The sequence below is a fragment of the Mauremys mutica genome, chromosome 7 (assembly GCF_020497125.1).
Source record: "Mauremys mutica isolate MM-2020 ecotype Southern chromosome 7, ASM2049712v1, whole genome shotgun sequence".
In the NCBI taxonomy this organism is placed as follows: domain Eukaryota; kingdom Metazoa; phylum Chordata; order Testudines; family Geoemydidae; genus Mauremys; species Mauremys mutica.
Window position 1 is genome coordinate 49,419,607 of NC_059078.1, and position 27,329 is coordinate 49,446,935.

At 53.4% G+C, this 27,329-nt stretch overlaps 1 protein-coding gene across 5 annotated transcripts in view; it reads left to right on the plus strand.

Moving 5' to 3' along the window:
• CACNA2D2 (calcium voltage-gated channel auxiliary subunit alpha2delta 2) overlaps window positions 1-27,329 on the plus strand; it is a 642,762-nt gene that overhangs the window by 539,481 nt on the left and 75,952 nt on the right. For all 5 annotated transcript variants that reach the window (XM_045024558.1, XM_045024559.1, XM_045024560.1 and 2 more), the window contains 4 exons: window positions 6,253-6,303; window positions 6,616-6,715; window positions 19,630-19,788; window positions 23,442-23,549. In XM_045024558.1, the coding sequence (XP_044880493.1) occupies window positions 6,253-6,303; window positions 6,616-6,715; window positions 19,630-19,788; window positions 23,442-23,549 (418 nt within the window). The remainder of the gene's footprint in view (window positions 1-6,252; window positions 6,304-6,615; window positions 6,716-19,629; window positions 19,789-23,441; window positions 23,550-27,329) is intronic.

Genomic DNA, 27,329 nt, shown 5'->3' on the forward strand with positions numbered 1-27,329 from the left:
ACAAAGCCAGGAGGAGAAGTTCTGCCATCATGAATTTATGGGGGATAACCAGATCAGTAGTTGCCATGCTCATCAGCTAAGCTGTTGTCATATCATGTATTATTTCCATTTAAACCTGATGTAACACAGCAATGGGACCTGCCATCTGCTGGAGCCAGTGCCATCTCTCCCTCCCACCCAGCACCCCATCTTCCAAAAAGGAAGATGACCTTAACACAGGCAGAGTTTGGGGGGCATGGGAAGGCGTTGTAACAAGTTCTGCGGAGGAGACTGCTCCCAGCTTGCACCCCTGAGGCAGGGAGTCAGAATGTTCTTTATAAACAGAGTGATTAGCAGGTGATTAAGATAAGAAAGGGCTGTTAGGGTGTTTCCTAAAGTTAAATGATCTGTTCCAAGCTTTGTGAACTGCAAAAAGTAGGTAGCCAAATGATTTTTCTACAATTGTTTCAATTGTTATATTCAAGAGGTGGTAACAAAGTTACTAATATCTTTCTTTCTGATTTTTAGACAGGAAATGCAGTAGATCTAATCTACCTGGATGTCAGTAAGGCATTTGATACAGTTCCACGTGGGGAATTATTAGTTAACTTGGAGAAAATGGGGATTAATATGAGAACTGAAAGGTGGATAAGGAACTGGTTAAAGGGGTGACTACAACAGGTCGTACTGAAAGGTGAACTGTCAGGCTGGAGGGAGGTTACTAGTAGAGTCCCTCAGGCATCAGTCTTGGGACCGATCTTATGTAACATTTTTATTACTGACCTTGGCACAAAAAGTGGGAATGTGATAATAAAATTTGCAGATGACACAAAGTTGGGAGGTTTTGCCAATATCGAGGAGGACCCGAATATCATACAAGAAGATCTTAGATGACCTTGTAAACTGGAGTAATAAAAACTGAATTATATTTAATAGTGTAAAGTGCAAGGTCATGCATTTAGGGACTAACAACAAGAATTTTTGCTATAAGCTGGGGACGTACCTGTTGGATGTGACAGTGGAGGAGAAAGAGTTGGGTGTATTAGTTGGTCACCGGATGACTATGAGCCACTGATGTGATGCAGCCGTGAAAAGGCTAATGCGATCCTAGGATGTATCAAGCGAGGTATTTCCAGTAGAGACAGGGAAGTGTTAGTACCATTACACTGGTGAGACTTCATCTGAAGTATTGTGTGCAGTTCTGCTTTCCCATGTTTAAGAAGGATGAATTCAAACTGGAACAGATGCAGAGAAGGGCTACTAGGATGATCCAAGGAATGGAAAACCTCTCTTATGAGAGGAGACTCAAAGAGCTTGGCTTATTTAATCTAACCAAAAGAAGGCTAAGGGGAGATATGATTGCTCTCTATAAATACATCAGAGGGATAAATACCAGGAAGGAAGAGGAATTATTCAAGTTAAGCACCAATGCGTACCCCAGAACGAATGGATGTAAACTGGCCATTAACAAGTTTAGGCTTGAAATTAGACAAAAGTTTCTAACCATCAGAGGAGTGAAGTTCTGGAGCAGCCTCCCGAGGCGAGAAGTGGGGGAGAAAAACCTAACTGCAGGGCCGTCCCTAGCTATTCTGAGGCCCTACGCAGCTCCCCCTGCGGTGGGGAGGCCTCTGCAGGGAGGAGAGTGGGGGGGGCGGGGCTGGCTTGCGGAGCAGGGGGGAACCACCCCCCAGCACTCACCGGCGGCACGGCTGGGGCCAGGTCTGCACTTCCCACCGCTGGAGTGGGGGTGGGTCTGGGGCGGGGAAGAGGCAGGGCGGAGCAGGGGTGGGGGCCCTGGGGAAGATCTGGAGCAGGGGCTGGAGCAGCATGCAGCTGTGCAGGGCACCAGGAAATTTGGTGCCCCAAATTTCCTGGTGCCCTATGCAGCTGCGTACTTTGTGTATGGGTAAGGATGGCCCTGCCTAACTGGCTTCAAGACTGAGGGTTTGGGCTACACTTGCAAGTGTGCAGCACTGGGAGTTAAAGCTGTCTTCGTACAGCTGTGTAGGGAAAGCGCTGCAGTGTGGCCACACTGACAGCTACCAGCGCTGCAGTGTGGCCACATTTGCAGCATTTGCAGCGGTGTTGGGAGTGATGCATTATGGGCAGCTATCCCACAGAGCACCTCTTCCCATTCTGGCGCCGTGGGTTGTGGGAAGGGGGCGGAGGGGGCGGGTTATTCTGCTTCCTGTCCCAACGCCCTGTGATGCATCACTTCACATCCCAGCAATCCCTGTTTTTCCGTCCACGTTTGGCGCCATCTTGACTCTCTCAACGGTTTCTGTGCAGCGCGATTTCTGTGGGAAATGGAGCCCGAACTGCTGAGGAGTATGCTGACGAGTCTCGCCAGCACATCACGTTTGGCAGTTGAGCTATTCCTTAAGATCCAAAGTGATGAGGAGTCTGACGATGATAGCAAGTCGCCTGACACGTATGACACTAAATTGCTTCTGGCATTCACGGAAATGCTCAGCACCGTGGAACGCCGCTTTTGGGCTCGGGAAACAAGCACTGAGTGGTGGGATCACATCGTCATGGAAGTCTGGGATGACCAGCAGTGGCTGCAGAACTTTCGGATGAGAAAAGCCACTTTCATGGGACTGTGTGCTGAGCTCACCCCCACCCTGCGGCGCAAGGACACGAGATTGAGAGCTGCCCTGCCGGTGGAGAAGCAGGTGGCTATTGCAATCTGGAAGCTGGCAACTCCAGACAGCTACTGATCGGTCGGGAACCAGTTTGGAGTGGAAAAGTCGACCGTTGGAATCGTTTTGATGCAAGTTTGCAGGGCCATTAATTGCATCCTGCTAAGAAGAACTGTGACTCTGGGGAATGTGCAGGACATTGTGGATGGCTTTGCCCAAATGGGTTTCCTTAACTGTGGAGGGGCGATAGATGGGATGCATATTCCTATTCTGGCACCACCCCACCTAGCATCCGAGTACGTTAATCGGAAGGGGTATTTCTCAGTGCTTCTCCAGGCGCTTGTGGATCACCATGGGTGTTTCATTGACATTAACACAGGCTGGCCCGGAAAGGTGCATGATGCACGCATCTTTCGGAACACTGGCCTGTTCAGGAAGCTGCAGGCCGGGACTTTTTTCCCAGACCGGAAGATCACAGTAGGGGACGTTGAAATGCCCATTGTGATCCTTGGAGACCCCGCTTACCCGTTAATGCCGTGGCTCATGAAACCATATACAGGGAACCTTGACAGGAGCAAGGACCGGTTCAACTACAGGCTGAGCCGCTGCCGAATGACTGTGGAGTGTGCTTTTGGCCGTTTAAAGGGGCGCTGGCGATCTCTGTATGGGAAGCTAGACTTGGGGGAAAGCAGCATCCCTGCGGTTATATCCGCGTGCTGTACCCTCCATAATATTTGTGAAGGGAAGGGTGAAGGATTCAGTCAGGCATGGACCTCCGAGGTTCAACGCCTGGAGGCTGAATTTGCACAGCCAGAGAGCAGGGCTACTAGAGAGGTCCAGCACAGGGCTGCAAGGATTAGGGATGCCTTGAGGGAGGAATTTGAGGCTGAAAACCAACAGTAATGTTTGATACCTTGCATGAGAGAAGTGCAGTGGTTACAATGTTAGTAGGAATCTGTGTTTCCTAAGCTGATTTGCAGTGCCTGTTTCTTTCCTGGGCTAAGGTAGCTTTGACTTTCTGCAATAATAAAGACTGTTTTCAAAGCCAAGAATTCATTTATTGAAAAGAAAATTACTTTATTGACAGACACACAACATTTTGGGAACCTAAAAGGGCAGGGGGTGGGGAGTGGAACTGTACAGTCACAGGTTTGAATATGTCCTTTCTGGAGTGCTGTGCAATGACTGCTGCATTTCAGGATGGCTATACTGCATGGTGATGGGGGTTGAGTGCAGAGGGTAAGGGTCATAGTTCTCAGGGCTGGTTGGTGAACGTACAGGTGTTGGAGGCAGCTGATGGTGGTAAGAACCTGGATGCTGGGGAAGGGGGTTTTGAGCTGACATTGGGGCACAAGGGAAAGAGCTTTGGGATGGGGGGGTGGGCACGGTAGTGCTCTGTCTGCATGGCTACGAGTGCCTGGAGAGAGTCCGCTTGGCGTGCCAGGATGCTTATCAGCTGCTTTGTGCTTTTCTTCCTGGCCGCTGCGTTTTTCTGGCAGATCCTGCTTTCCCTTTCCCTCCAGTTCTGCACTTTTTGATTCTCTGTGACAGAGTGCTGCATAACCGCTTGCAGCATGTCTTCTTTGCTTTTTCGCGGCTTCTTCCGGAGGTTTTGGAGTCTTTGAGACGTTGATAATACGGGCAGCCAAGATCTCAAAGTTGCTTCTGTAAAGGCAAAAAATGCAACACTTAACAGAGGCAGCATTGTTTATACCAGACAGTTATTCCCACGCAGTTAAGGAGTGTAACAGTCTTCACAATAGCATAATTTTCCCATCCCAAAGAGAGTGCACATAACCCACGGGAGCCCCGAAATGGTGAGTAAGGGGGACTGATTGCTTCAGGGCTCTACTGTCCTCGGGGTTTCTGTGCGTTGGGGAAAGCAAACAGCTGCCAGGGGCACTTACACTGAACACTATCCCAACATTTTCCACAGGAGTTGATCCTGGAAGATATCTCGCTGCTGCGGGTCACCTGGGAAGCGCGGGAGGGTCTTCTACAGCAATGTGGATTCCGCCCTGGCCCCTATGCAGCTTGCCTGTGTGCAGCAATGGTCCCTCCACCCCTCGCGGCACAGTGGCGCGGACGCGTTAGCCTGACTGGGACAAGGACCACGGTGGCTCTCCCAATAAACTTGCGCAAGCGCATTGCCCATGCTCTGGCTGAAACTTTTGAAGAGATTACCGAGGCCAATTACCGCGACGTGATAGACCACATCAATGCGCTATTCTGCATCTAGGCATGAATGCATGCAGCCCTAACCCCCCCTCCTCTCCCAAAAAATTTCCATCATGAAAATAAAAACTGCTTACGGGGAACCTGCTCCTCTGATTGTCCTCCATCAAGTACCGGCTGCTGCGACTGGCTACCTTCCTCCTGGCTTGAGAAGAGCTCCTGGCTGCATGCCTCCTGGGACTCCGGGGTGTCTCTCCCCACCCCTGTACCCTCACTCTCGGTTTCCTCCTCCTCCCCCCACTCTGAAGTGTCCATCGTGGTCCTCGGATTGGCAGTGGGGTCACCCCCAAGTATCGTGTCCAGCTCTTTATAAAAGCAGCAGGTCGTGGGGGCAGCGCCGGAGCAGCGGTTTCCCTCGCGGGCTTTGCAATAGGCACTCCGCAGCTCCTTCACTTTAACCCCGCACTGCAGCGCATCCCAGTCATGGCCCCTTTCCAGCATGGCCTTTGATACTTGCCCATAGATATCGTAATTCCTACTGCTGGAGCGCAGCTGAGACTGCACAGCTTCCTCCCCCCAAACACTGATGAGGTCCAACAACTCGCTATTGCTCCATGCTGGGGCTTGTTTGCCACGTGGAGCCATGGTCACCTGGAAAGATTCACTGATTGCACTCCACACCTGGCTGAGCAAACAGGAAGGGGATTTTTTAAATTCCCAGGGCATTTAAAGAGCGGGTCACCTGAGGCCAGGGCAGTTCATACTGATGAGCAGAGTGGCTGAACAGGGATTCTGGGATACCTCCAAATACCTCTGGAGGCCAATAACAGCGCTTTTGGTGGCCACACTGGCGGAGCAGTGCTGCATCAGCAGCGCTATAATCGTTATTCCCCAGGCCGAGGTGGAGTACAACCAGCGCTGTAGCCAGGGAGATTCAGCGCTCTGCACGCCACAGGGAACAGCTCTCACAGCATGTGGTGCTCAAAACACAGGTTCCAGCTGATGAGCTGTGCATTGTGCACAGAGATTTTGAAGTTTGGTGCTGCCAGTCCATCATGCTTCATTTTGCACTCTCTGAATCCAGACCTGCCAAACTTCCTGCTGAGGATTCTGGGTAGTGTAGTCCAGCAGGCTACAGTTAATAGACCGGCCAGTAGACGGCATTTAAAAAAACATGTGCGTATTCATAATTGTTACATAGAGCCCTGAGCGTTCTGTGGAGCGGACTGTCCTCCAGTTATCAGAGAGTAATTTAATCATTGGTTCTTGAGCAGTTTTATCCAGCCCAGGACAATAGACATACACATACCTGCCCTCTTGCCAGCCACTGCTGTAGTTCTCCCATCCCAACCTCGTCCTCCCCAGGTGGCCCCGGGCTGTGATACGATGCCAGTCCCTTCCCCAGGTGCGTTGGGAGGCCGGGGCATGCTTCACACTCTGTCTTTGCTCATTGCAGGTATATCCAAGGGGCCTCCTCTCCAAAGGACATGGTGATCATCGTGGACGTGTGAGTGTTGCCCGGGAGGAATCTGTAGGAACCCTGGATTCCTTTTATGGCCAGGGCCTTCTTGTGAAATTCTCACCTAGCCAATCAACAGGCTGCAAATGGGTGGAGCCAGAGTGAGCCTGTAACTCTGCCACCTCCACCTCCCCCAAGGGAAGGCTCTGGGGGGCTGCTGAGGAGCAGTGGGGTCACTGGTCATGCCATTCTCCCCTCCCCTGCCCTGTCCCTGCAAGCAGCAGTGTCCTGTATTCCCCACCCCAGAGCTATGTGTTGCCTTGAGCCACATCACAAGCCATGCCCCCTCTGCCTCCTCAGGAGTGGCAGCGTCAGTGGCCTCACACTGAAGCTGATGAAGACGTCAGTCTGCGAGATGCTGGACACCCTTTCGGATGACGACTACGTCAACGTGGCTTCGGTGAGTACCACTCTGAGGAGGGGAGAGGAACCCTAGCAACAAGAGATGGAGAACACCCTTTATGTCCATGGCCCACCAGCCTGTGCTCCACCATTTGGTCTCAATTGGGCACCCAAATACTGGGACTCGCAGCCCTCCCACACTGACACGGCTCACTGGGAGGAAATTTCCAGACTACGTTTCCTTTGGCTAAATAGCAAACCCATGTGACTCCCTGTCAATTCAGAATGCGTTGGTCTTTCTAAAAGAGAGAAGTTCTGGGCTGGAATCGCTCGGTGGAGTTCTCTGGCCTGTGCTATACATGAGACAATCCAAACAGTCCCTTCTGCCTCAATGTTTAGTGAGCTGGGGGCTGCGTAGCTAGTGATCGGGGAGGCAGTGGATAGTTCTTACGGAGAGAGCGTTTCCTGGACCGTGGTGGGTGCTGGGATTGTTCCCAGATGAGCTGGACATGGAGATGCTCTTTCTTTTGAGGCCTTGTGCAAGAAATTCAGGAAAGTACCCCTTCAAGCTGCTCTCACCACGTACAACCCCGGCTGAGGACACCTCTCCACCCTGGCTGAGCATGTTCAGGGAAAGGCAAAGGGGGACCCTCTGCAGCCAGAGTCTGATGCAGCTCTCTGCAAAAGTGCCCCAGCCCCACTGCTTGCACAGGAGATGGGCAAACCAGGAGGGGTGCAGCGAAAGCCTGAGCTGATCCTGAGCCATTCTGGAGTTCAGCTCACTTTTGGGGCCATTTAGGGAACTAGGGTAAAAATCTTTCTGGGGATTGGTCCTGCTTTGAGCAAGGGGTTGGACTAGATGACCTCCTGATGTCCCTTCCAACCCTGGATTCTATGATTCCTGCACATTTCCTTTCCCAGGAGCAGCGGCTCTGATGCACCATCAGAGGGTCCTGGCATGGCAGGGTCCTGATGCCAGTGCAGAGCAATTTCACATGTCCAAAGCGCTGAGCAAGCACCCAGAGTTAGATGCCTGTTGTCACCCCCTTTGTACCGATGAGAAAACTGAGGCACAGAGAGCTAAAGCCCCGCTGGGAACTAGTGACCAGACTGGAATTAGAACTCAGGACCTCTCTAGCCCCAGGCCCTTGTTCAGGTCACTTCAGCATGGGATTTGGACAGTTCAGCTGAACCTGAAAGGTCCTTCTTACCCTATGGGTGCCCCTCTGAATGCCCTAGCCCTCTGGGCTTCTCCCGCCACTCGCAAACTACTGGCAAGGCGAAACCCTGGCCGCACTAATGCAGGGAGAGGGTGTAGAAGTCTCTTCCCTGCCTGTAACAGCAGGCCAGGATTGCAAACTGTCCAAGAGTCGCTAGGGAAGGAGATTGGCCACCAACCATGCACGTGGCACACCTGGCCCCAGTAGGGTGTGGTCAAACTCTCACGGGGTGTGGTCAAGCCCTCAGTCAGTTAGCGCATATGTTACCTTCCACACCATGCACTCACCTGGGATGCATATCGCACCCGCTGCATCGTGCGTCCACCCTGTGCCTGCAGGCTGACTCTCATCACCAAGCAAAGATGGCACCACTCCCCGCCAGCTTCCCAGTTTGGCTCATCCCGATAAGGGCAGAAGGTTGTCCTCAGGGCACCAATCCTACATATTAATAAAACTGTGTCACACATGGCACACACACACACACCACTCCTCATACTATACAGTATCCATGATGGTTTGGCAACAGGGTAAATTGAGTGGCACTAATTATACTGTAACCTTTTTTATTGCTAACCAACAAACTGTAATTGTTCTGTAGATACTCTCTATAGACAAGTAACCTCAGTGCTACTCTGGGCTATGACAGTGGATCACTTAGCCGCTAAATAACTATGTCGTTGTAACTGGAGCTGTGTACAGCGAGGAGCTAAGGAATTGTTATCCAGTAATTTCTCTGTAGAGTAGTCAAATGCCAGCTAATTGCACTCTGCTTCTTGGCTGCAAAAAGGTGCAGCATCTATGGTGCTCAGTCTTGCAGAGGTAGAGCGATAGAGAGCCTGTGTCACTGAATGTGGTCACTTGGATATGGACCCTGACCCTGACCCCGCATCGTCATGACGTGCACTCCAATTACTGGGTCACAGTGCACGCTTGCATCAAAGAGTTGGGACATTTGTGACTAGCATGGGCATCGTTTCATCTCTGTCCTCCTCCTCCCCTCCTGCTTGGAAGGTCTTGTCACCGGCCCGTGTGTCTGAGGCCTCGTGGGGAGGGCTCCAGTGTCAGCACAAGTGCTCACCGTGGTTCTTGGGATAGGGTTGTTTTTAATGAGGGTTGCCACAGGCTCTTTTCCTTCCTCCCTCTCCATCCCATCCCTGAGCCAATTCACCCAGCACCTGACAGACCTTTTCAGCCACCCCAAAACCGCGAATCCCCCAACACCCATCAAAGAGGGTGTCAAACCCAAGTCCAGTGTCAACTCCCAGGGAGCCTGGATGACATCTAGGAGTCTGGCAGCTTTGCTGACACCTTAGCAGGGCTGGTGGAAGAACAAGTACCCTGGAAAACCTTCAGAAACACTGAGCCCCCACCATTCCTATGGAGATCAATGGGATTACTCACAACCTTGGCAAAGCAGGCCCCGAGGCGGGTGGGACCGGAGACATGTTGGTGCAGCAGGAGGGTCCTGAGATCCAGCATGGCAAGACCTCCCTGGTGTTGCCACACAATCAGTAAAGGCAGCTGATCATAGAATCATAGAATCTCAGGGTTGGAAGGGACCTCAGGAGGTCATCTAGTCCAACCCCCTGCTCAAAGCAGGACCAAACCCAACTAAATCATCCCAGCCAGGGCTTTGTCAAGCCTGACCTTAAAAACCTCTAAGGAAGGAGATTCCACCACCTCCCTAGGTAACCCATTCCAGTTCTTCACCACCCTACTAGTGAAAATGTTTTTCCCAATATCCAACCTAAACCTCCCCCTCTGCAACTTGAGACCATTACTCCTTGTTCTGTCATCTTCTACCACTGAGAACAGTCTAGATCCATCCTCTTTGGAACCCCCTTTCAGGTAGTTGAAAGCAGCTATCAAATCCCCCCTCATTCTTCTCTTCTGCAGACTAAACAATCCCAGTTCCCTCAGCCTCTCCTCATAAGTCATGTGCTCCAGCCCCCTAATCATTTTTGTTGCCCTCCGCTGGACTCTCTCCAATTTATCCACATCCTTCTTGTAGTGTGGGGCCCAAAACTGGACACAGTACTCCAAATGAGGCCTCACCAGTGCTGAGTAGAGGGGAATGATCACATCCCTCGATCTGCTGGAAATGCCCCTACTTATACAACCCAAAATGCCATTAGCCTTCTTGGCAACAAGGGCACACTGTTGACTCATATTCAGCTTTTCATCCACCATAACCTCTAGGTCCTTTTCTGCAGAACTGCTGCCCAGCCATTCGGTCCCTAGTCTGTAGCATTGCATCGGATTCTTCCGTCTTAAGTGCAGGACTCTGCACTTGTCCTTGTTGAACCTCATCATATTTCTTTTGGCCCAATCCTCTAATTTGTCTAGGTCCCTCTGTATCCTAGCCCTACCCTCCAGCGTATCAACCACTCCTCCCAGTTTAGTGTCATCTGCAAACTTGCTAAGGGTGCAGTCCACACCATCCTCCAGATCGTTAATGAAGATATTGAATAAAACCGGCCCCAGCACCGACCCTTGGGGCACTCCACTTGATACCGGCTGCCAACTAGACATGGAACCATTGATCACTACCCGTTGAGCCCGACCATCTAGCCAGTTTTCTATCCACCTTACCATCCAGCCAGTTTTCTATCCACCTTACCATCCATTCATCCAGCCCATACTTCTTTAACTTGCTGGCAAGAATACTGTGGGAGACTGTATCAAAAGCTTTGCTAAAGTCCAGAAATAGTACATCCACTGCTTTCCCCTCATCCACAGAGCCGGTTATCTCGTCATAGAAGGCAATTAGGTTAGTCAGGCATGACTTGCCCTTGGTGAATCCATGCTGACTGTTCCTGATCACTTTCCCCTCCTTTAAGTGATTCAGAATTGATTCCTTGAGGACCTGTTCCATGATTTTTCCAGGGACTGAGGTGAGACTGACTGGCCTGTAGTTCCCTGGATCTTCCTTCTTCCCTTTTTTAAAGATGGGCACTACATTAGCTTTTTTCCAGTCATCCGGGACCTCCCCCGATCGCCATGATTTTTCAAAGATAGTTTCCAGTGGGGTGATAGTGGCTCGTGGTGTCACCAGCCTCCAGCACCCAGGAGTTAAAGCAACAATTGGTTCTGTAGTGACTGAGATCTGGGAAGCAGCTTAGCCGCTCACAAAATGCCATGGCGTCTGGGAGGAGACAAGCGTTTTCTTTCTTTCTAGAAAGGGAAAGGGGGTGAGGGGGAATAGCTAGTCCCTCAGAGGCGCTGCCCTCTGCCTTGCATGGCTCCCGCAGCCCCATTTACCATTTCTGTCACCTTTCCCTTCCCTCCCCTCTCCCAATGTCTCCCTGCCTTTGATCGATTGCAACCGACAAAACACACTGGTGAGAAATAAATTACATGCTTCCCTTGCCATTTCCCCCGCACTAGCTTTGAGGGCCAGTTTTCTTTGTGGGGGATGTTCATTGTGGTGACAATGGGACGTTGGTGTGAGAGGCAAAGGGGAGGCTGAGACTTGGGGCTGGCCGAGGGAGCCGTACAGCTGCATCATCCTAACTAGCTCAGGAAGTTTTGTGGCTCTGCAGGGGGTGCTCTGGAATCAGACTGGCTTCCAGCCAGGAAGAGCTCTGACTTCCCGAGGGCAGAGCAGGATCTAGTTAATAGGATACATGTGGCTTCAGATAGTCGTGCTGCTGACTGGAGTAAGGTACTAGCCATCGGGCGTAAGGGGCTCACAGTCTGGCTTATGTGACAGATGGGACATACAACAGTTTGGAGCAACGGGGACATTTTATGAGTCAGAGGAAATTGTCTCCTAGTCTCCACGCCCTCCCAGGGGGTATTAGGGGTCTGTCCAGAGTCCCCTCGTTTTTCAGGCATGTAGATGCCTCAAAAAAAAATCTTGCTCAGGTACTCCCCATTGCGGGGAAAGAGCAGACTTGGGAGACTCCTCCACAGACCTGGCATTAGGGCAGGCACCGTGGGCTAGTGCTTTGGACCTGGGATGGCTGCAGGCAGGGAGAGCGCCCCATAGAAACGCAAGCCTCCCCTTGGGAAGGGATGGAAGCTGGTGAAGGACTACTTGCAGGAGAGAGGTGGGTGCGGGAGGGGGTTGGGGGTGCTGAGTGCGGGCTCTGGGAGGGGGGTTGTGTGCTGGGTGCGGGCTCTGGGCTGGGACAGAGAGTTGGGGTGCAGGAGGAGTTTGGGGTACAGCAGGCAGGCTGCCCTGGGGCGGGGGGCCAGAGAGGAGGACTCCCCTCAGCCCTCTCCCTGCCAGCAACAGCGAGCTCGGGGTGAGGGGAAGGCCCCGGCACGGCCCCCCTGGCACAACACTCACGCAAGCCCCCGCAGGCTGCTGCTCAGGAGGTCCAGCCAGGATATGCCCCCACCCGGAGTTGCCTGCCGGGGGTAGGGGCTGCTACGCGCCTCCTCCCTCCATAGGTGCAGCAGCCTCCTCAGCCTGCCCCCAGCATTGCTGCCTTGTAGCCATCAGTGCCATGGCTGGCAAGGGAGCACAGCGCAGAACTGCAGGGGGCAGCCGCCCACAGCCCAGGGCAGGCAGGGATGTTCAGGGGAGGGGCACACAGGGGCAGCAAATGGGGCCAGAGAAGAGACCTGGCCCTGAACATTAGTGAACCGGGTCCCCGGGCCCTAAATTTGCTGAAGCCCAGGCACCACAGGCCATACAACTCGCTACCCCTGGGGCCCTGTCCCATCCCAGACTGTTGCACTGGGATGTGTTTGGTGGCATCACATCTCTTAGAGGCTATGGGGGATAACACAAGAGTCCTAGGTGTTCAAATTCATCTGGGAAGCTCAGCTCAGGCCAGAGAGCAGAGCAGAGGTCTTGACAAAAGTCACAGAGGAAACTGCGACTTCTTGCATGTTGGCAATTGCAGCAAACTCTGAGGCTGTGAAGCTACTAGGGGCCAGTTTTTCCCAGCAGCCAAGATACGTGATGTTCCTGTCAGCCAAAAGGTGACCAAGATGTAATAGTGACCTTCCTGAGGACACCTCTCCAGCCATCACCACTAGAGCTCTGAGCTAACCAGGCAGCCAGATGTCTTATGGCAGGCAGGTGGTTCTCTAGGCCGGCTGTGCTCTCAGGTGATCAAGCCTCTCTCCCATTCTCTGGGATGACTGAAGAAGCAGCATGTCTGGAGCTGAGACTCGATTGCCCCCAGAGCCGAAGGTCTATTGTCCGGTAGTCAGTATCACCAGCCAACGTGGCTGCAGGCCTGGGGCTCGTTAAAACTAATCCAGCTTGGCAGATCGATGGCTTCCGCTTCCCAACACCCCCCTTTAGGTCCAGGAGGGGCAGTACATGAATAAGGTATGATCCACTGTAGCCCAGGGAAAGGCTCCCCTCGGCAGGCATCGGATGGCATCCATAGAGTGTGATCCTGAAGGTGCTGAGCACTCTGGCGCTGCTCCAGCAAAGCAGCCATCCTAGGTGCCTGCCGTCACATTCGTATCTGAGCACCTTGCACTCTTTAACATATTAGTCCTCACAACAGCTCCGTGAGGCAGGGCAAGGCTGTTAGCGCCATTGCACTGAAAAGTACCGGGATGCCCTCTAAAGACTCACCCACCAGAAGGCAAAGAACAAATTCAGTGTTCAGTATTATTATTCCTTACAATCTCATGATTTTTAAGCAAATTTTGTGATTTTTTTGGAGGCTTGACTCCTGATTTTTAACCTCTTGGGGTTGGCAGTACTGATTTGTTCCCAGTCCTTTCAGTTCTTTCCTCTCCAGGGGTTTATAATAATAAAAAAAAACATAATTAGCGCTTCTCAAACAGTTTTGCAGACATTGTTCCGGATTCTAGACCCTGCTGTGTGCTGCAAAGCAGTCATGAAGACTCAGCTCCCGGAGCATCCCCAGGGAGCTGTTTGGAATACAAGATGAATGGCGCCAGCATGCCCTGAGAGGTTTTGCAAACTGATCGGTCCTCAGTGCTCCCCACAGGCCCCCAGCACAGCTCAGATCCTCAGGTGGCTAGACTGAGAAATGTGCCTCCTGTCCTGGCCTTAATATCTTTATGGAGGATTGGCGGCAGTTGCTGACCCCAGCTACTTCCCTCCTCAGCACGATGTGCTCCCAGGACAAGCGATGATCTCTCCCTGCACAGCATGCGTGTAAACGGGTCGGGACTCACCCCTGCGGCGCCTCCTGCTGGTGACTCTGGGAATTAGCTCTTTCCAGTGGAGCGCCTCCTCCTGGTGGTGTCCCGTCCGTCATTCTGTCCTCTGTTGTTATCTCTGGACCCGCGTTGCTGCGTGCTCGGCGGCATCCTCTTCGAGGCCACTGCCCTCCGGCAGTGCCCCTTAGTCCATCTGCACCCCCTTCCGGGGGTCAGTGATCAGCAGTCCCACACCCCAGTCACTATGTCCAACTGCCCTCTGAGTCCAATCCCTCTTGTCAGGGATCTGGCGTAGCAATATGGCCGCTCCCTATGGCCAATGGCTGGGTGCACTGCAAGGAGTGAAGGGGGGGACCCAGGCCCGCCCTCTACTCTGGGTCCCGGCCCAGGGATCCTCTGGCGTCAGCCTCGCTGTCCTTCTCTCCCCTTCCGCTGTCTGTTTCCCTGGGCCACTTCCCCTACGGCCCCTTGCACCCGCTAGGCCCTTCCCTTCAGGGCCTGCAGCCTGGCAGGCTACGGGTTCAAGCTCCCTAGCCTCCCCGAGCCTGGCGTGGTGCTAGTCTCCTCCCTTGGAGACTGACCTTCCCCTGTTGAAGGCCGGACAGACTGCCTGCTCCTGCTCTGGGCAGGCTTTATATACGTCTGAGCCTGGCCCTGATTGGCTGTCTCTAAACTGGGCCCTGATTGGCTCACAATAAGCCCCTCTCTGATTGGCTCACAATAAGCCCTGTCTGCGCAGGCGCCCTGGCCTGCTGCAGCCCATTCTCACGGGGAGTGGGGCAGTCCGCCCCACTACACAGCATTATTGTTACTGGTTGATTCATATAGCACCAGGAGCCTGCCAGGCGCTTAACAGACAATCGTGAAGCCAGCTATGCCGCATGTAGATGAGGGAGAGGGTACAGCAGCAGAAACAAAATGACTGAGTGGTGAGGCAGGCAGGCTTCCCATAAGAGCCACCATGTTTTCCCTTCTAAATGAGTCAGTATGTGTCAGGGGGGAGGACAAGGGTGTATGTACAGACCTTGGGAAAGAGGCTGGTTAGGATGGACCTGAACGAAGGGAGGGGTGGCCCATCAGACTCCCAGGGAGAGGTCAGAAACAGTCTCTGATGTTGGGAAGTCAGCCTGCATGACCTTAGGAGCCTGCTTTTCATTGACTTCCTTAGCACCTCTGAGAATTAAGTCCAGGGAGACGCCAGCAGGTTGCCCAAAAACACGTGGCTCCCAAAATTAAAAGCCATCTTTGCAAATGCATCCCTTACGGTCTCACGTGCCATCCCACTCGGCCTCTTCCTGAGGCTGCCGCAAGCCACTGAAAGCCTTTGGCATCGGCGGAAGGCAGGGCTGGAGCAGCTTGCGAAGCATGGGACCAAAGGGCTGGGGCAGAGCAGAGACAAGCCAGGCCAGCTTGAGGAGGATGTGCTCTGCACGAGGTTTTCTCTTAGGGTAGGGGAAGCAAACTGGCGGTTGTTGGACTTGTTTTTCCAAATGAGAGCAACAAAATCTGCTCAATCTACAACAAAGGAGAGTTAGGTTCAATAGTAGGAAAAACTGGCTAACTCTAAGGATAGCTGAGCTCTACAACAGGCTTCCTAGGGAGGTTGTGGAATCCCTGTCTTAGCAGGCTTTTAAAAACAGGTGAGACAGGCACCTGTCAGAGATGGTCTATCCACAGGCCCCCAGCACAGCTCAGATCCTCAGGTGTCTAGACTGAGAAATGTGCCTCCTGTCCCGGCCTTAATATCTTTATGGAGGATTAGCTGCAGCTGCTGACTCCAACTATTTCCGTTCTCAGCATGATCTGCTCCTAGGACAAGCGATGATCTCTCCTTGGACAGCATCCATTATTGCTGATTGATTTATATAGCACCGAGAGCATGCCAGGTTTATGTGGTCCTGCCTCAGCTCAGGAGCTGGACCAGATGACTTCTCAAGGTCCCTTCTGGCCCGATGTTTCCAGGATTCTACAAGCTGACCTGTGCAGCCACCTTCAGTGAACGATGTCTTGCAGCAACATTGTGAACTCATCACAACTGACGTTGCATAGGTCTGTGCCCTGCCCTGATCACACCCAGCGAGACAGCCTGCTTGCTGCTTTCTCGGCCCCTTGGCCTAGTCTAGCGGGAGTCAGGAGCTGTAGTTGCTCTTTGTCTCACATGCCCTCTCTCTGGCAGGAAAGTAATGAGTGTAACCTGGCTATTTTTGCTGGATCCCTGCCTCCCTATTGAACGTTCTGTATTTCCAGCAATCTGTGAGCCCCTGCTCTGTCCGTCCTCTCACCTCTGCTCCCCGATGGGAGGTCAGGCCTCTCCGTGCTGGAGCACAGTGTAGGACATTTGCTTAAGTGGGTCTGCCACCTTGTGATAAGGCACTCAAATGTCCTGCAGAAATCCTACCCAGAGATGCTCAGGGAAATCACAGCTTTCTCCATGGACAGATACTTTCTGCTCTTGGTTACACTGGTGTAAATGTCATCAACTCCACCCAAATCCATGCCGTTCTTCCAGAATTTACACCATCATAACTGAGAGCCAAATTTGGCTCTGTGATTAATTGGGCCCTGACTTTCAGCAAACGGGGAATGAATCCCACTTCTTTCTAGACATCCATTTCTCACTTGAGGGGATAGTTCCTACCAGTTCTCATTCCTTTTCTTCCACCTCCCCCTGTCCTGTTCAGGAGCTGTGATGATTTTCCAGTCTCAGAGGAAGTCAGGGGGTGTGGAGGAAATGGGCAGGAAATGCTTTCTTGAGGCCTTGAGCATGAGCTCACAGCTCTGTTGGCGTGTGTGAACAGCTGATAGGGTAACTAGACAGCATCAGGTTAGGAATCACCAGGCTGATCCTGGCCCACTAGTTGTCCCTTTTGTGCCCGTAGTGAGGTGGTGTGGCTCCCCTACGCCCCGGAGTGGGACAAGCCCATCGGGAGACTGGAGTGGGCAGAGCTATGGAGCTCAGAGCCCGCCCCTCAGAGGGTCAGGTGGTGACCCGGATGTATAAAGGCTCACCCTCAGAGCTCACTAGGGAACCAGCCGCCGGGCAGGCCAGACGTCTCCAGTCTAGCCCATGACTGGGAAACCCCCGCGGCCCAAGGTGCACAGCAGGACTGGTCTGACTTGCCCTGCACCCGCTACCTGGAGGAGTTGCTGGACCTGCCCGGCACTCGCTACCGGGAGGAGTTGCTGGGCCTGCTGCTCACCCACTACCCTGAGGAACCCATGGTGCTGGACCCCCTGAAGGACAACATGCTGACCCAAGTACTACCCGAGGGGGAGTCTGGAAGTAGCCCGTGGGCAGCCGACCCTAGTCTGGCTGCAGCACTGCCAGAGCCGATGTCAGTGTGTTGCAGCCAGGATCCCCACTGACTAAGCAGCGGGTCTTCTGCTGCTGCTGGGTTGCAGTGGAGTGGGAGGGCCTGCGTCCCACCCTGCCACCTCCTCTCATATCCCCGGGAGACAGGACAGGGTAATTGTCCCCATTGTACAGATGGGAAACTGAGGCACAGAGCGACTTTCCCAACATCATACAGTGTGTCTGTGGCTGAGCAGGGAACTGAACACAGGCCTAGCCACTGGACCATCCTGCGTGTGTAACCCCGGTTGCTAATAACCCATCAGACTAAATCTGAAAGCTTTTTCAGACTCTGAGTCACATCTGGGCTGTCTTCAGCTCCCCACATGAATGCTGCTGCATTTGCTTCATGTTTTCTGTGTGCTTTTCACTCAGCTTGGAGCAATGAAAATAGGCTAGTCGGGTTCACTGTGGCTTCTAGTCAGCTTTGCTTCCTGGGCATTAGCCCAGTACTGCCCTGTCTGGGTCACAAGGGCCATGTCCAGTTTTAAGGAAGCTGTTTTTTACTGGACTGTTTGTTTAAAATTGGAACATTTCTAGTCGCCTTAGCTGATAAGTCTTGTTTTTATTCAACCTAAATTTTAGGGTCTAAAATGTTCCTGCCAGTGTCCCATTAAATAAGTGTTACAGGCTGAAAGCAGTGTGATAAGCAAGATATGATTCCAGGCTCTTTGGAAATTACTGGTTTCTAGGAAGGTGATTATAGTATTTTATTTATTGCCCTTTTATTCTCCTGCTCATTTTCTATCACATTTATCAAAACAGAAGCAGAATGAGCACATCTGTCAGACTGACAATGGGAATTTTGCAGTGCAGATGCAGTGTGTTGGATTGCTGGTTTGGTTTGTTATGAACTGGCCAGAATTTTCAAACTTGGGTTCCTAAATCTGTATCTAGGCTCCTACACAAAAGTGACCTTGTTTTCAGAAGTACCAAGTAACTGAAGCTGTGGTTGAAATCATTCAGAAGTGCTGTGTCCAGCACCTCGGAAATCAGACTATTTAGGTGCCTAATTATTGATTTAAGAGTCTAACTTCAGGCATCTGGGTTTGAAAATGTTGCCCAGTGTTTTCACCTCTAGGTCACAGGTTTTACTTTGTCCTAAATCCAGGTGCCTCAAGTCACTGCCAGCTAACGGCCACTTGGTGGCCTGTGTGAAATGAGTTTGTGATCTCAGTGCAGCTCTCGGGGCTGGATCCAAGGTCCACGGAAGTCAGTGGAAGGACTCCCACTGGGCTTTGGATTATTCACTCATCTGCCTCCCAGTGACTAGGTATCCACAAAACACACAAATCCCCTATCGTAACTAGCACTAATTGCCCCACACCCCTTGTTAACAATCTCACAAAGGGGATAAGGTGCAAATTTGCCCAAAGACTGAGCTGTCTAGAGCAGGAGTTCTCAAACTGGGGGTTGGGACCCCTCAGGGGTCAAGAGGTTATTACATGGGGGGTCGCGAGCTGTCAGCCTCCACTCCAAACACCACTTTGCCTCTAGCATTTATAATGGTGTTAAATATATAAAAAAGTGTTTTTAATTTATAAGGGGGGTCGCACTCAGAGACTTGCTGTGTGAAAGTTTGAGAGCCCCTGGTCTAGAGGAGATTGCTGCGGCAGGCATTCTCCAGCAGAAGTTCACAGACCAGCTTCCTTGGGAAGGTCCCAGTGTTCCTTTATTACACGACTGTATTCTATAGCCATGGGCCAGATCTGCAGGGCACCACAGCACTGCTTGACTAGGCAAGGCTCCTCTCATCTCCCCATCCCTGCCAGCCACAAGCTGTCACTCCCTAGCTCCCCGCTCTGCCCAGGCCTGCAGGGGAGGATGCAGATTTTATGCCCAGCTCTTGAAGATGTGGGAACATTCTCCTGGGTCCTGCAGTATGAGATGCACCCTGTTTCTATCCGGGATGGATTTTTGACTCTCTGTCACATGTTCCTTTTATTGGGCTAGATTTGTCATTACAGGCAGCGTATTGGCTCTTACGCTGATACAGATCCATCCCAGCCACGCCAGGTACAACGGCAGGTGAAATGATTTTTAGCACAACAGGGACTGTGAGCTGCTAGGTGTCCCATGGAGAAGCCCCATAAGTGCTGAGTGCTGAGCAGTGCTGGGAGCTGTGATTTATAACCTGCTAAGCATTTGCCATGGGGAAGGCGAGTCTTTGGTTCTCCTCTTGCCTCCTCTCCCAAGCTGGTTGCCTTTCAGTTGGGGATTACAGCGTCGCTGCTGCAGTTCCCTCTCCGCCCCTCCAATATGCTGTGACACTTAGTCCCTTTCTCTCTTTCTTCCTAGTTTAACGAGAAGGCAAAACCTGTGTCCTGCTTCAAGCACCTGGTCCAGGCCAACATCCGCAACAAGAAAGTCTTCAAGGAAGACGTGCAGGAGATGGTGGCCAAGGGGACGACCGACTACAAAGCCGGCTTTGAGTACGCCTTTGACCAGCTGCAAAATGTAAGCCTGGGACTAAGACCTGGGGCCTTGTGGGAGGGAAGCTTTAGGACTCAAGCACAGGGGCTTCCAAAGGACAAAATCCCAGGTAGTTTCAGGACTCAGACTCTTGGGTTTTGGGGGTGGGGGCTCCAGGATCCTGACTGGAGGCTTCCAGGTGAAATGCTGGGCCTCCGAGCAGGAGGCTAGGACTATTCACTGCCAGATGACTCTGCAGCTCATGAGCCTGGGGACTGTGTTCAATCAGCTGTTTGCAGGAGGCTACCCCCATCCTGTGACTCTGTGAACTTCTCTCCTCTTCACCTGGGGATCTCAGCCTAGTGGGGAAGGTCCTTGCTGTTATCATTTATTATTTGTATTATCGTAACCTGTGGGAGCCCCCATCATCACCAGGACTCCGTTGTGCTAGGCACAGAACAGAAAGACAGTCCCTGCCCCAAAGAGCTTCCATTCTAATGCTATGGCTACACTGCACACCAGCGTGTAGGATATGCACAGCTACACACCACAGTGAAAAACAGACTGCGTCTACACTACGGTGTGTAGCTACATGCGTCAGTGAAAGGCTCTGGCGGGGGGAGACAGTGGGGAAAGCCTGAGGTTTTGGTCGCTACCTCCCCTCTGCCAGAGCCTTTCCCCATTGCTGGAGTCTTTCCCCAACAGTGGGGTACAGGTCCAGTGGTGGGGAGACAGCAGGACACAACGCTGCTAAAAACAGCAGTGTAGATGGGAGGCACTGCTTGGGCGGGTATCCTCACACCCTTCAGGCGTGTCATTATTCACCTACGAGGTGCTTCACCATCTACGCTACTATTCATCCTCGTGCTAGGTATAGACACTGCACGCCACTGAAGAAGCGTACCGTGTCGACATACTCTAAGTATAAGACAAGAGACACCAGCTAGATACGACACATGAGGAAGCACAAGGAAACCAGGAGACAGTGCTGTCAAAATGTACCTTTTGGAAACAGGAGATTCTCCCATGGCCTCTGCCTGGCAGCTGGACACGCTCTAGCCTTGTAGGGAAGCCTCCACTTTCCCTCTCAGAGTCTCAGGTCAGCCCTTCCTTTCCGAGCCTCCGTGTCTTTGATGGGATCTTCTTCCAAAATCCATTAGCAATGGGCTGGAGCCCATAGGCCCAAGCAGCTGCCAAGCCATGGGGACATCCATGTGGGTCCCAGCGTGGACCTTTGCTCTGTAACATGGCTGATCCTTCCTCGGTACAGAGCTCTTCAGTCCCTCAGGCCCCTCACACCCCGGCCGCCAGCGATCAGCTTTCCAGTCACTAACAAGCAGTCCTCTTCACCATCCCCTTCAGTGTCCCCTACAGGGTGTGCCTTGGATTGCCTGGTGTTCCCTTCACAGATGCCCACCTCAAGGCTCTCACCCAGCATCACATGCAGCTGCTAAGCGCTGCATGAGGCCATCAGCAGCGCCCAGGCTGGAAAAGCACAGCTCAGCCTGTCCCGGGGCAGGGCTCTGCTGGCAGGACCTGCCTGTGTTATTGCTGCAGCCCTGGCCAGATCAATGGAGAATCTCAGGGACTGGAATTTCAGTTTTCACAGGAACTGCTGCCTCTTACATTTCATTAAAAAGTTCGCAGGACCAGCATGAGAGGGCTCGGCTCAGACAGGCCGCCAAGGCGGTGGGCCAGATAAAGATGAATGGCCCTATTAATCACTGAGCAGTAATAGTCACAACATAATTTCTGTCCAGACAGCCCCCACCCCCAGTTCACCTCCACCACCTTCACCCCTGGAGAATCAGGCAGGGAAAACAGATTTGTCATGGCCACATGGTGAGCCAGGGCTGAGTCCTGCATAGAGACAGAGAAATCTGTACACACACACCCTGCTGTACTCACACATGCATGTACACACACCCTGCCTTACTCACACATGCATGCACACTCTGCTGTACTCACACACCCATGCACACATTGCTGTGCCCACGCATGTACACACTCACTACACACCCTGCTGTACTCACATGCCCATGCACACATTGCTGTGTGCACGCACGAGCACACACTGCTGTACACACACGCACGCACACCCTGCTGTACTCACGTGCACACACTGCAGTACACGTGCACACACATGCACACACACACTGCAGTACACACACACATGCACACACTGCTGTGCACGCATGCACACTGTTGTGGACGCAAACACACACGTACACACATCTCTGTTTGCAAGCGGAAATGCGCAGGCTGGCTTGCAGCCCTGGGCACCCACATGGATTCCAAACCCTCCCTGGAGAGACAGTGAGATGCAGCCAAACCTGACAAGGGAGTTAGGTAGATTTGGATTTGTCACCATCTGAGCAGCAGGAGAGACAGGTGTATAGGAGAGGAATTACCAATGGCTGCCCTGGTGCTCCCGGCTGCCCCGGCTTCTCCCAGCAGAGGGCACTGTGGGGAGTGGGGGCAGGAGCCCGGGCCAGGGAGGGAGCTCCCAGCTACACCAGCCCAAGCCTCCCCCAGCAGGAGGTGCTGTGGGGAGGGGAGAAGACCAACTACTCCAGCCCCAGCCTCTCCCACTGTCCGTTGTGTGCCCAGCTGAGCGTTCTTCCAGTTGCATGTTGCTCTTTTCTCCCTGTCTGGGCAGGTCCTGTGGTGCAGGCCTGGCTCTCTTGCCCCTGCTGGCCCCTCTAGTTCCCTGACAGCTTCCTTATACTCACTCCAGGCAGAGGCAGAATCACCCTGGGCTGCCCAGCAGCAAGCACTGGGGGGTCCTCAATGGTTCTCGTTGCCGGGTCATGGCATCCTCAGAGCAGAGCTGGCTGTGGCCCCTTCTGCTTCCCGTTCCCTTCTCTTCCAGACCCCAAAGTGCCCAGGCTATGTCTGGGAGGGGAAATTCGGTCTGAATCTCAGAGGAGACTTCTGGAGGCCTCCTCTCCCCAGGAGAGCAGTGGGCACCCCATGGCTTGGCTCATTTCAGTCCAGGCTGGAGAACGGGGAACCCGACTTTGCTGGCCAAGGAGAATCAGCCAGATAACCTCCTAAGTCCTTCCCGGTTTCACTGAATAGGAAGGAAGTTGCAGCAGGTGTAATGGCCTGCGTGGGATGATACTGCGACTGATGCTACTCATCACCAGGGCTGCTTCTCGACAGGCGCTTCTGAGCTATTCATCCCTCCTGCCCTGAGAATGGGGGCATGTTATATGGATGTGGTGTTCTCACTCTTGGACATGTATAGGCACCCACACGTACAATACAGAAACAATTCTGTAGGCACCTTGGAGGTTACTAGTCCGGGCATAGTGGCCTCCCAGAACGTCAGAGTGACTGTTGGGATAAAACTCACACCCTCTGTGCTCCAAACACACTATCTGAGCCAAAGGAGAATCCCCCATAGATGTCAGCAGTATAGGGCATATGACACATGATGGAGTAGTTCTGATCCCATCCAGCAGCAGACAGTGGGGCACAATACCCCAGCCAGTTTGTTGCTGTGTATAACACACACACACACACACACACACACACACACACACACACACACACACACACACACACACACACACACACTCTCTGTATACAACCTTTCTTAGCAAAAGCCCGTGCATTGGTTTAACCCAGGAGCATGACAGGCAATCAAAGTGCTCTGTCCCTGCCCTCACTCTGTTTTTTGCTCTTGGTTGCAGTCCAACATCACGCGAGCCAACTGCAATAAGATGATCATGATGTTCACGGATGGCGGGGAAGACCGGGTCCAGGATGTGTTTGAGAAGTACAACTGGCCCAATAAAACGGTGAGTGCTCTGGTTTTAGACGCACCAATCCCCTGCTGACGTGGTCCTGGTTCTGGTGCAGCCCATGAGCACTGCCCATGCTCCAACAGGCGGTATATGCATTCGCTTCTTACCCAGAATGACCACACTGCTGTGTGCTGTGCGTTTGTTTCTTGGGCTCTACTCCTAGCCTCTCCCTGCTGGAGGCACTGTGAGGAATTGGGTAGGAACGTTGGCTCTTGGAAGACGCCCAGCTATTTCACTTTTCAGCCTCTCCCAGCAGGGGGTGCTGTAGGGAGGGGGCAGGAGTGCTGGCTGTGGGGGAGCTCCCAGCTACGCCAGCCCAGCCTCTCCGAACAGTGGGTGCTGTAGGGAATGCTACAAGAGCAGCAGTCACTGTAGCTAGGCAGGGATGCAGATCCAAGGTTTACATCACAGCCCTTTATGGTGCTGCATTTAAAACAGGGGTAGGCAAACTTTTTGACCCAAGGGCCACATCGGGGTTGCGCAACTGTATGGAGGGCCAGGCTCCCTAAACAGCCTGGCCCTGCCCCCTATCCGCCCCCTCCCACTTCCTGCCCCTTGACTCCCCTCTCAGAACCCCCAACCCATTCAACCCACTCCTGTTCCTTGTCCTCTGACTGACCCCTCCCAGGACCCCTGTCCCCATCCAACCCTCCCCCGCTCCCTGTCCCCTGACTGCCCCGACCCCTATCCACAACCCCGCCCCCTGACAGTGCCCCCCCCCCCCCGAGACTCCCACCCCCTATCCAACTGCCCTCTGCTCCTTGTCCCCTGACCACTCCCTCCTGGGACCTCCCACCCCCTTATCCAACACCCCCTGCTCCCTGCCCCCTGACTGCCCTCCCGACCCCTATCCACATCCCCCCCCGACAGGTCCCCCGGGACTCCCACTCCCAACCCTCCCTATTCCCCATCCCCTGACTGCCCCCCACCAAGAACCTCCACTCCATCCAACTGCCCCGTCCTCCCTGACTGCCCCCCAGGACCTTCCGCTCCCTTACCCAAGCCCCCACGCTCTCTGTCCCCTTACCAGCAGCAGGAACTCGCAGCCGCAACACCCGGCTGGAGCCAGCTGCAGTCCCCATGCTGCCCAGCGGGAGGAGCAAGCCAGAGCGCAGCCTGTGCGGAGGCATGGCTGCAGGGGAGGGGAGACAGCGGGGTAGGGGCCGGGGACTAGGCTTCCCGGCCAGGAGCTCAGGGGCCGGGCAGAACAGTCCCGCAGGCCAGATGTGGCCCACGGGCTGTAGTTTGCCCACATCTGATTTAAAAGCTGATACTAAATGTCCATTTTCAGTGTATTCTGCAGTTTCCAGGCGAGTGTGAGTCTCTGTCTCCCTCTGGGCCCTGAGAGGGTTGATCAGAGCGGGGCCCTGAGAGGGTTGATCAGAGCGGCTGACGGAGGGCCTATATCCTGCCCTAGTTAACATTTATTTACATACCTACAGACTTTCACTCTCTTCGGGTCTGCATTGAAGGGTCCGGTGAGATAACAGGCAGGCTGATAAGGCAAAAGCATCCCCTTGGGTGGAGTCAAGATGTGTGTGAATTGCATTAGCAGGGCTGGGGGCAGGGAAACCTCTTCCTGGCTTTTAAGAGCAGATCCTGCAATGCAGACTTACACACGCACTCTCTCTCTCCAATGCTCACTGTGAGCACAGTGACTAACAAGTTGCTGTTCCACTGTCTGGAGAAAAGGGTCCCATCATGGGGTACTGGACACATGTGGCCTTGGATCCATTTTTGTAAGGAATAACCTAAGGTTTGCAGCTAAGGATCCACTGAGCTGTACTGATCCACTCTACTGCGACAGGCACACGCTGCTTCCTGTTAAGCATTCTGGGTAATGTAATCTATCAGAAACAACAAGGAGTCTGGTGGCACCTTAAAGACTAACAGATTTATTTGGGCATAAGCTTTCGTGGGTGAAAAACCAGCTACAAAAGCTTATGCCCAAATAAATCTGTTAGTCTTTAAGGTGCCACCAGACTCCTCATTGTTTTTGTGGATACAGACTAACACAGCTACCCCTCTGATACTTGGTAGACTATCAGGCCTTTCTTGTACTAAGAAGTGTTGTATTTAGAGCTACCACTAGAGGGCACGCCAAACAGTATAGCCCAGAGCCCTGCCCAGGTGGCCATCCCATGCAGCCCAGCTGATTGCAGTGGGGTTGCACAGGGGATAGGTGAAGGCAGGATTTGATGCTGTGTGCACCTATTGCTACGTTACGCGTGTGTAAGGAAAGCCTGGGTTAAAGGGTGCTGGTCTGGCAGGTGGGGACTGTCATGGTCCCAGCAGGTCCCTGCTGAGCAGTGATCCCACTGAGGTGGGAGTGGGAAAAGCAGCCTTTGGATTCAAGCTCGCTGGAGACCAAAAGTCAGCCCTGTGCAGTGGAAGTTTGGTGGCCTGTGTGAAATGAGTGCTCTGTTCTCAGTCCGCTGCGAGTATCCATAGCACAAAAGCCACTGCCACCCCAGCATTAGTCAGGTTACAGTCTCAAGTGAGAGGCTAAGGGCCATGGTGACGGAGTGCCAGTCTGGACTCGGAATTAGCCCGGATTCCAGCCACCAGAGCAGACCCCTAGTATGTGCAGGGGGAGCCGTGATTTGCACTGGGTTCTGAAAACAGGGTGTGATCCACTGATGCAAATTGCAGTGAACCCCATCTCGCTGCAGCTGCACAGGTGGTGGAACCAGGGCAAGCCTGCAGGGTAGCCAAGGCCTGAGCTCTCCTTTGAGCTGGGGCCCTCCAGAGGCACAACGGAGGGGAAGCTTGCACGGCCACTACCTTGTGCTGTCCCTTGTGTCTGTGCACAAGGGCTGAGTCCCCAAGGGCACTGAGCCAAATGTGAAGCTGCTGCAGCCCAGCTCTGAGCTCAGGGGAGTCTTATGAGCTATGGAGGGATCTGGCCTTTCCATCCTCTTCAGAGGAAAGGGGATGGACAAAAGGTTGGGGATGCAAGGGATGGGCCCGTCAGTGAACGGGTCGTGCCTGCGTAGCACCAGACAGGGATCTAGTGCACAGAGCCGCATGCCAGGGGCAGAAGAGCAGGCAAAGATATACCCGGGAAATGCAATGGGGTTTCTCCCTGGGAGCGACGTGCTGTGAATGAGCCAGCGAGGTGGGCAGAGGTGGTATCATCCACCTGGCTCCCTCCGTCCCTTCCTGGGGCTGCCTGTCACAAGTAGCGGATTGAGCATGAGTCGGGAAAGGCGGGTGAGAAGCTCTGCGAGGGGGCTGGAAGTGAGTCTCTGGAGCTGCCTGGCGCTGCGCCAGCTCATCACAAGGAAAGGGGAAACAGCCACCGGCTTTATCACCAGATTCCACCTCATTTGATGGGAGCTATTACAATGTCTGCCCCTCCTGCCCGCCTGCTCCCGCACTGAGCCACTGCCCCTGTAATGGGGCGGCTCACGTGCCAGGGCTGTTTTATTACCTGTGCTGAAGTGCCAGGGAAGGAAATGGGCAGAGCTCCCTTGCCCAGGCTGTTGGCACACAGGGGGAGGTGTCACAGGAGAGCTGGGCTGGGAGGGAGGGGAATGGGAACACCTCGGTGTCTCCCGGTCCCATCAGCGGGGAGTGCTCTCAAGGGGCTGCAGGACCGTGGGAGAGGAGTCCCCAGGAGGCAGGAGGGTTGTGCCCAGATGGCTCCTTTTCCTGCCAGTCTATTGGCAGCAAGTCACTGCGCTGTGACCCCCATCCATCCCCCCAGTAACTTGGCAAAGGGGAGCGGGGAGTCCCCTCCAGCCCAGACCGTGCAGCGGGAATGGAACTGCT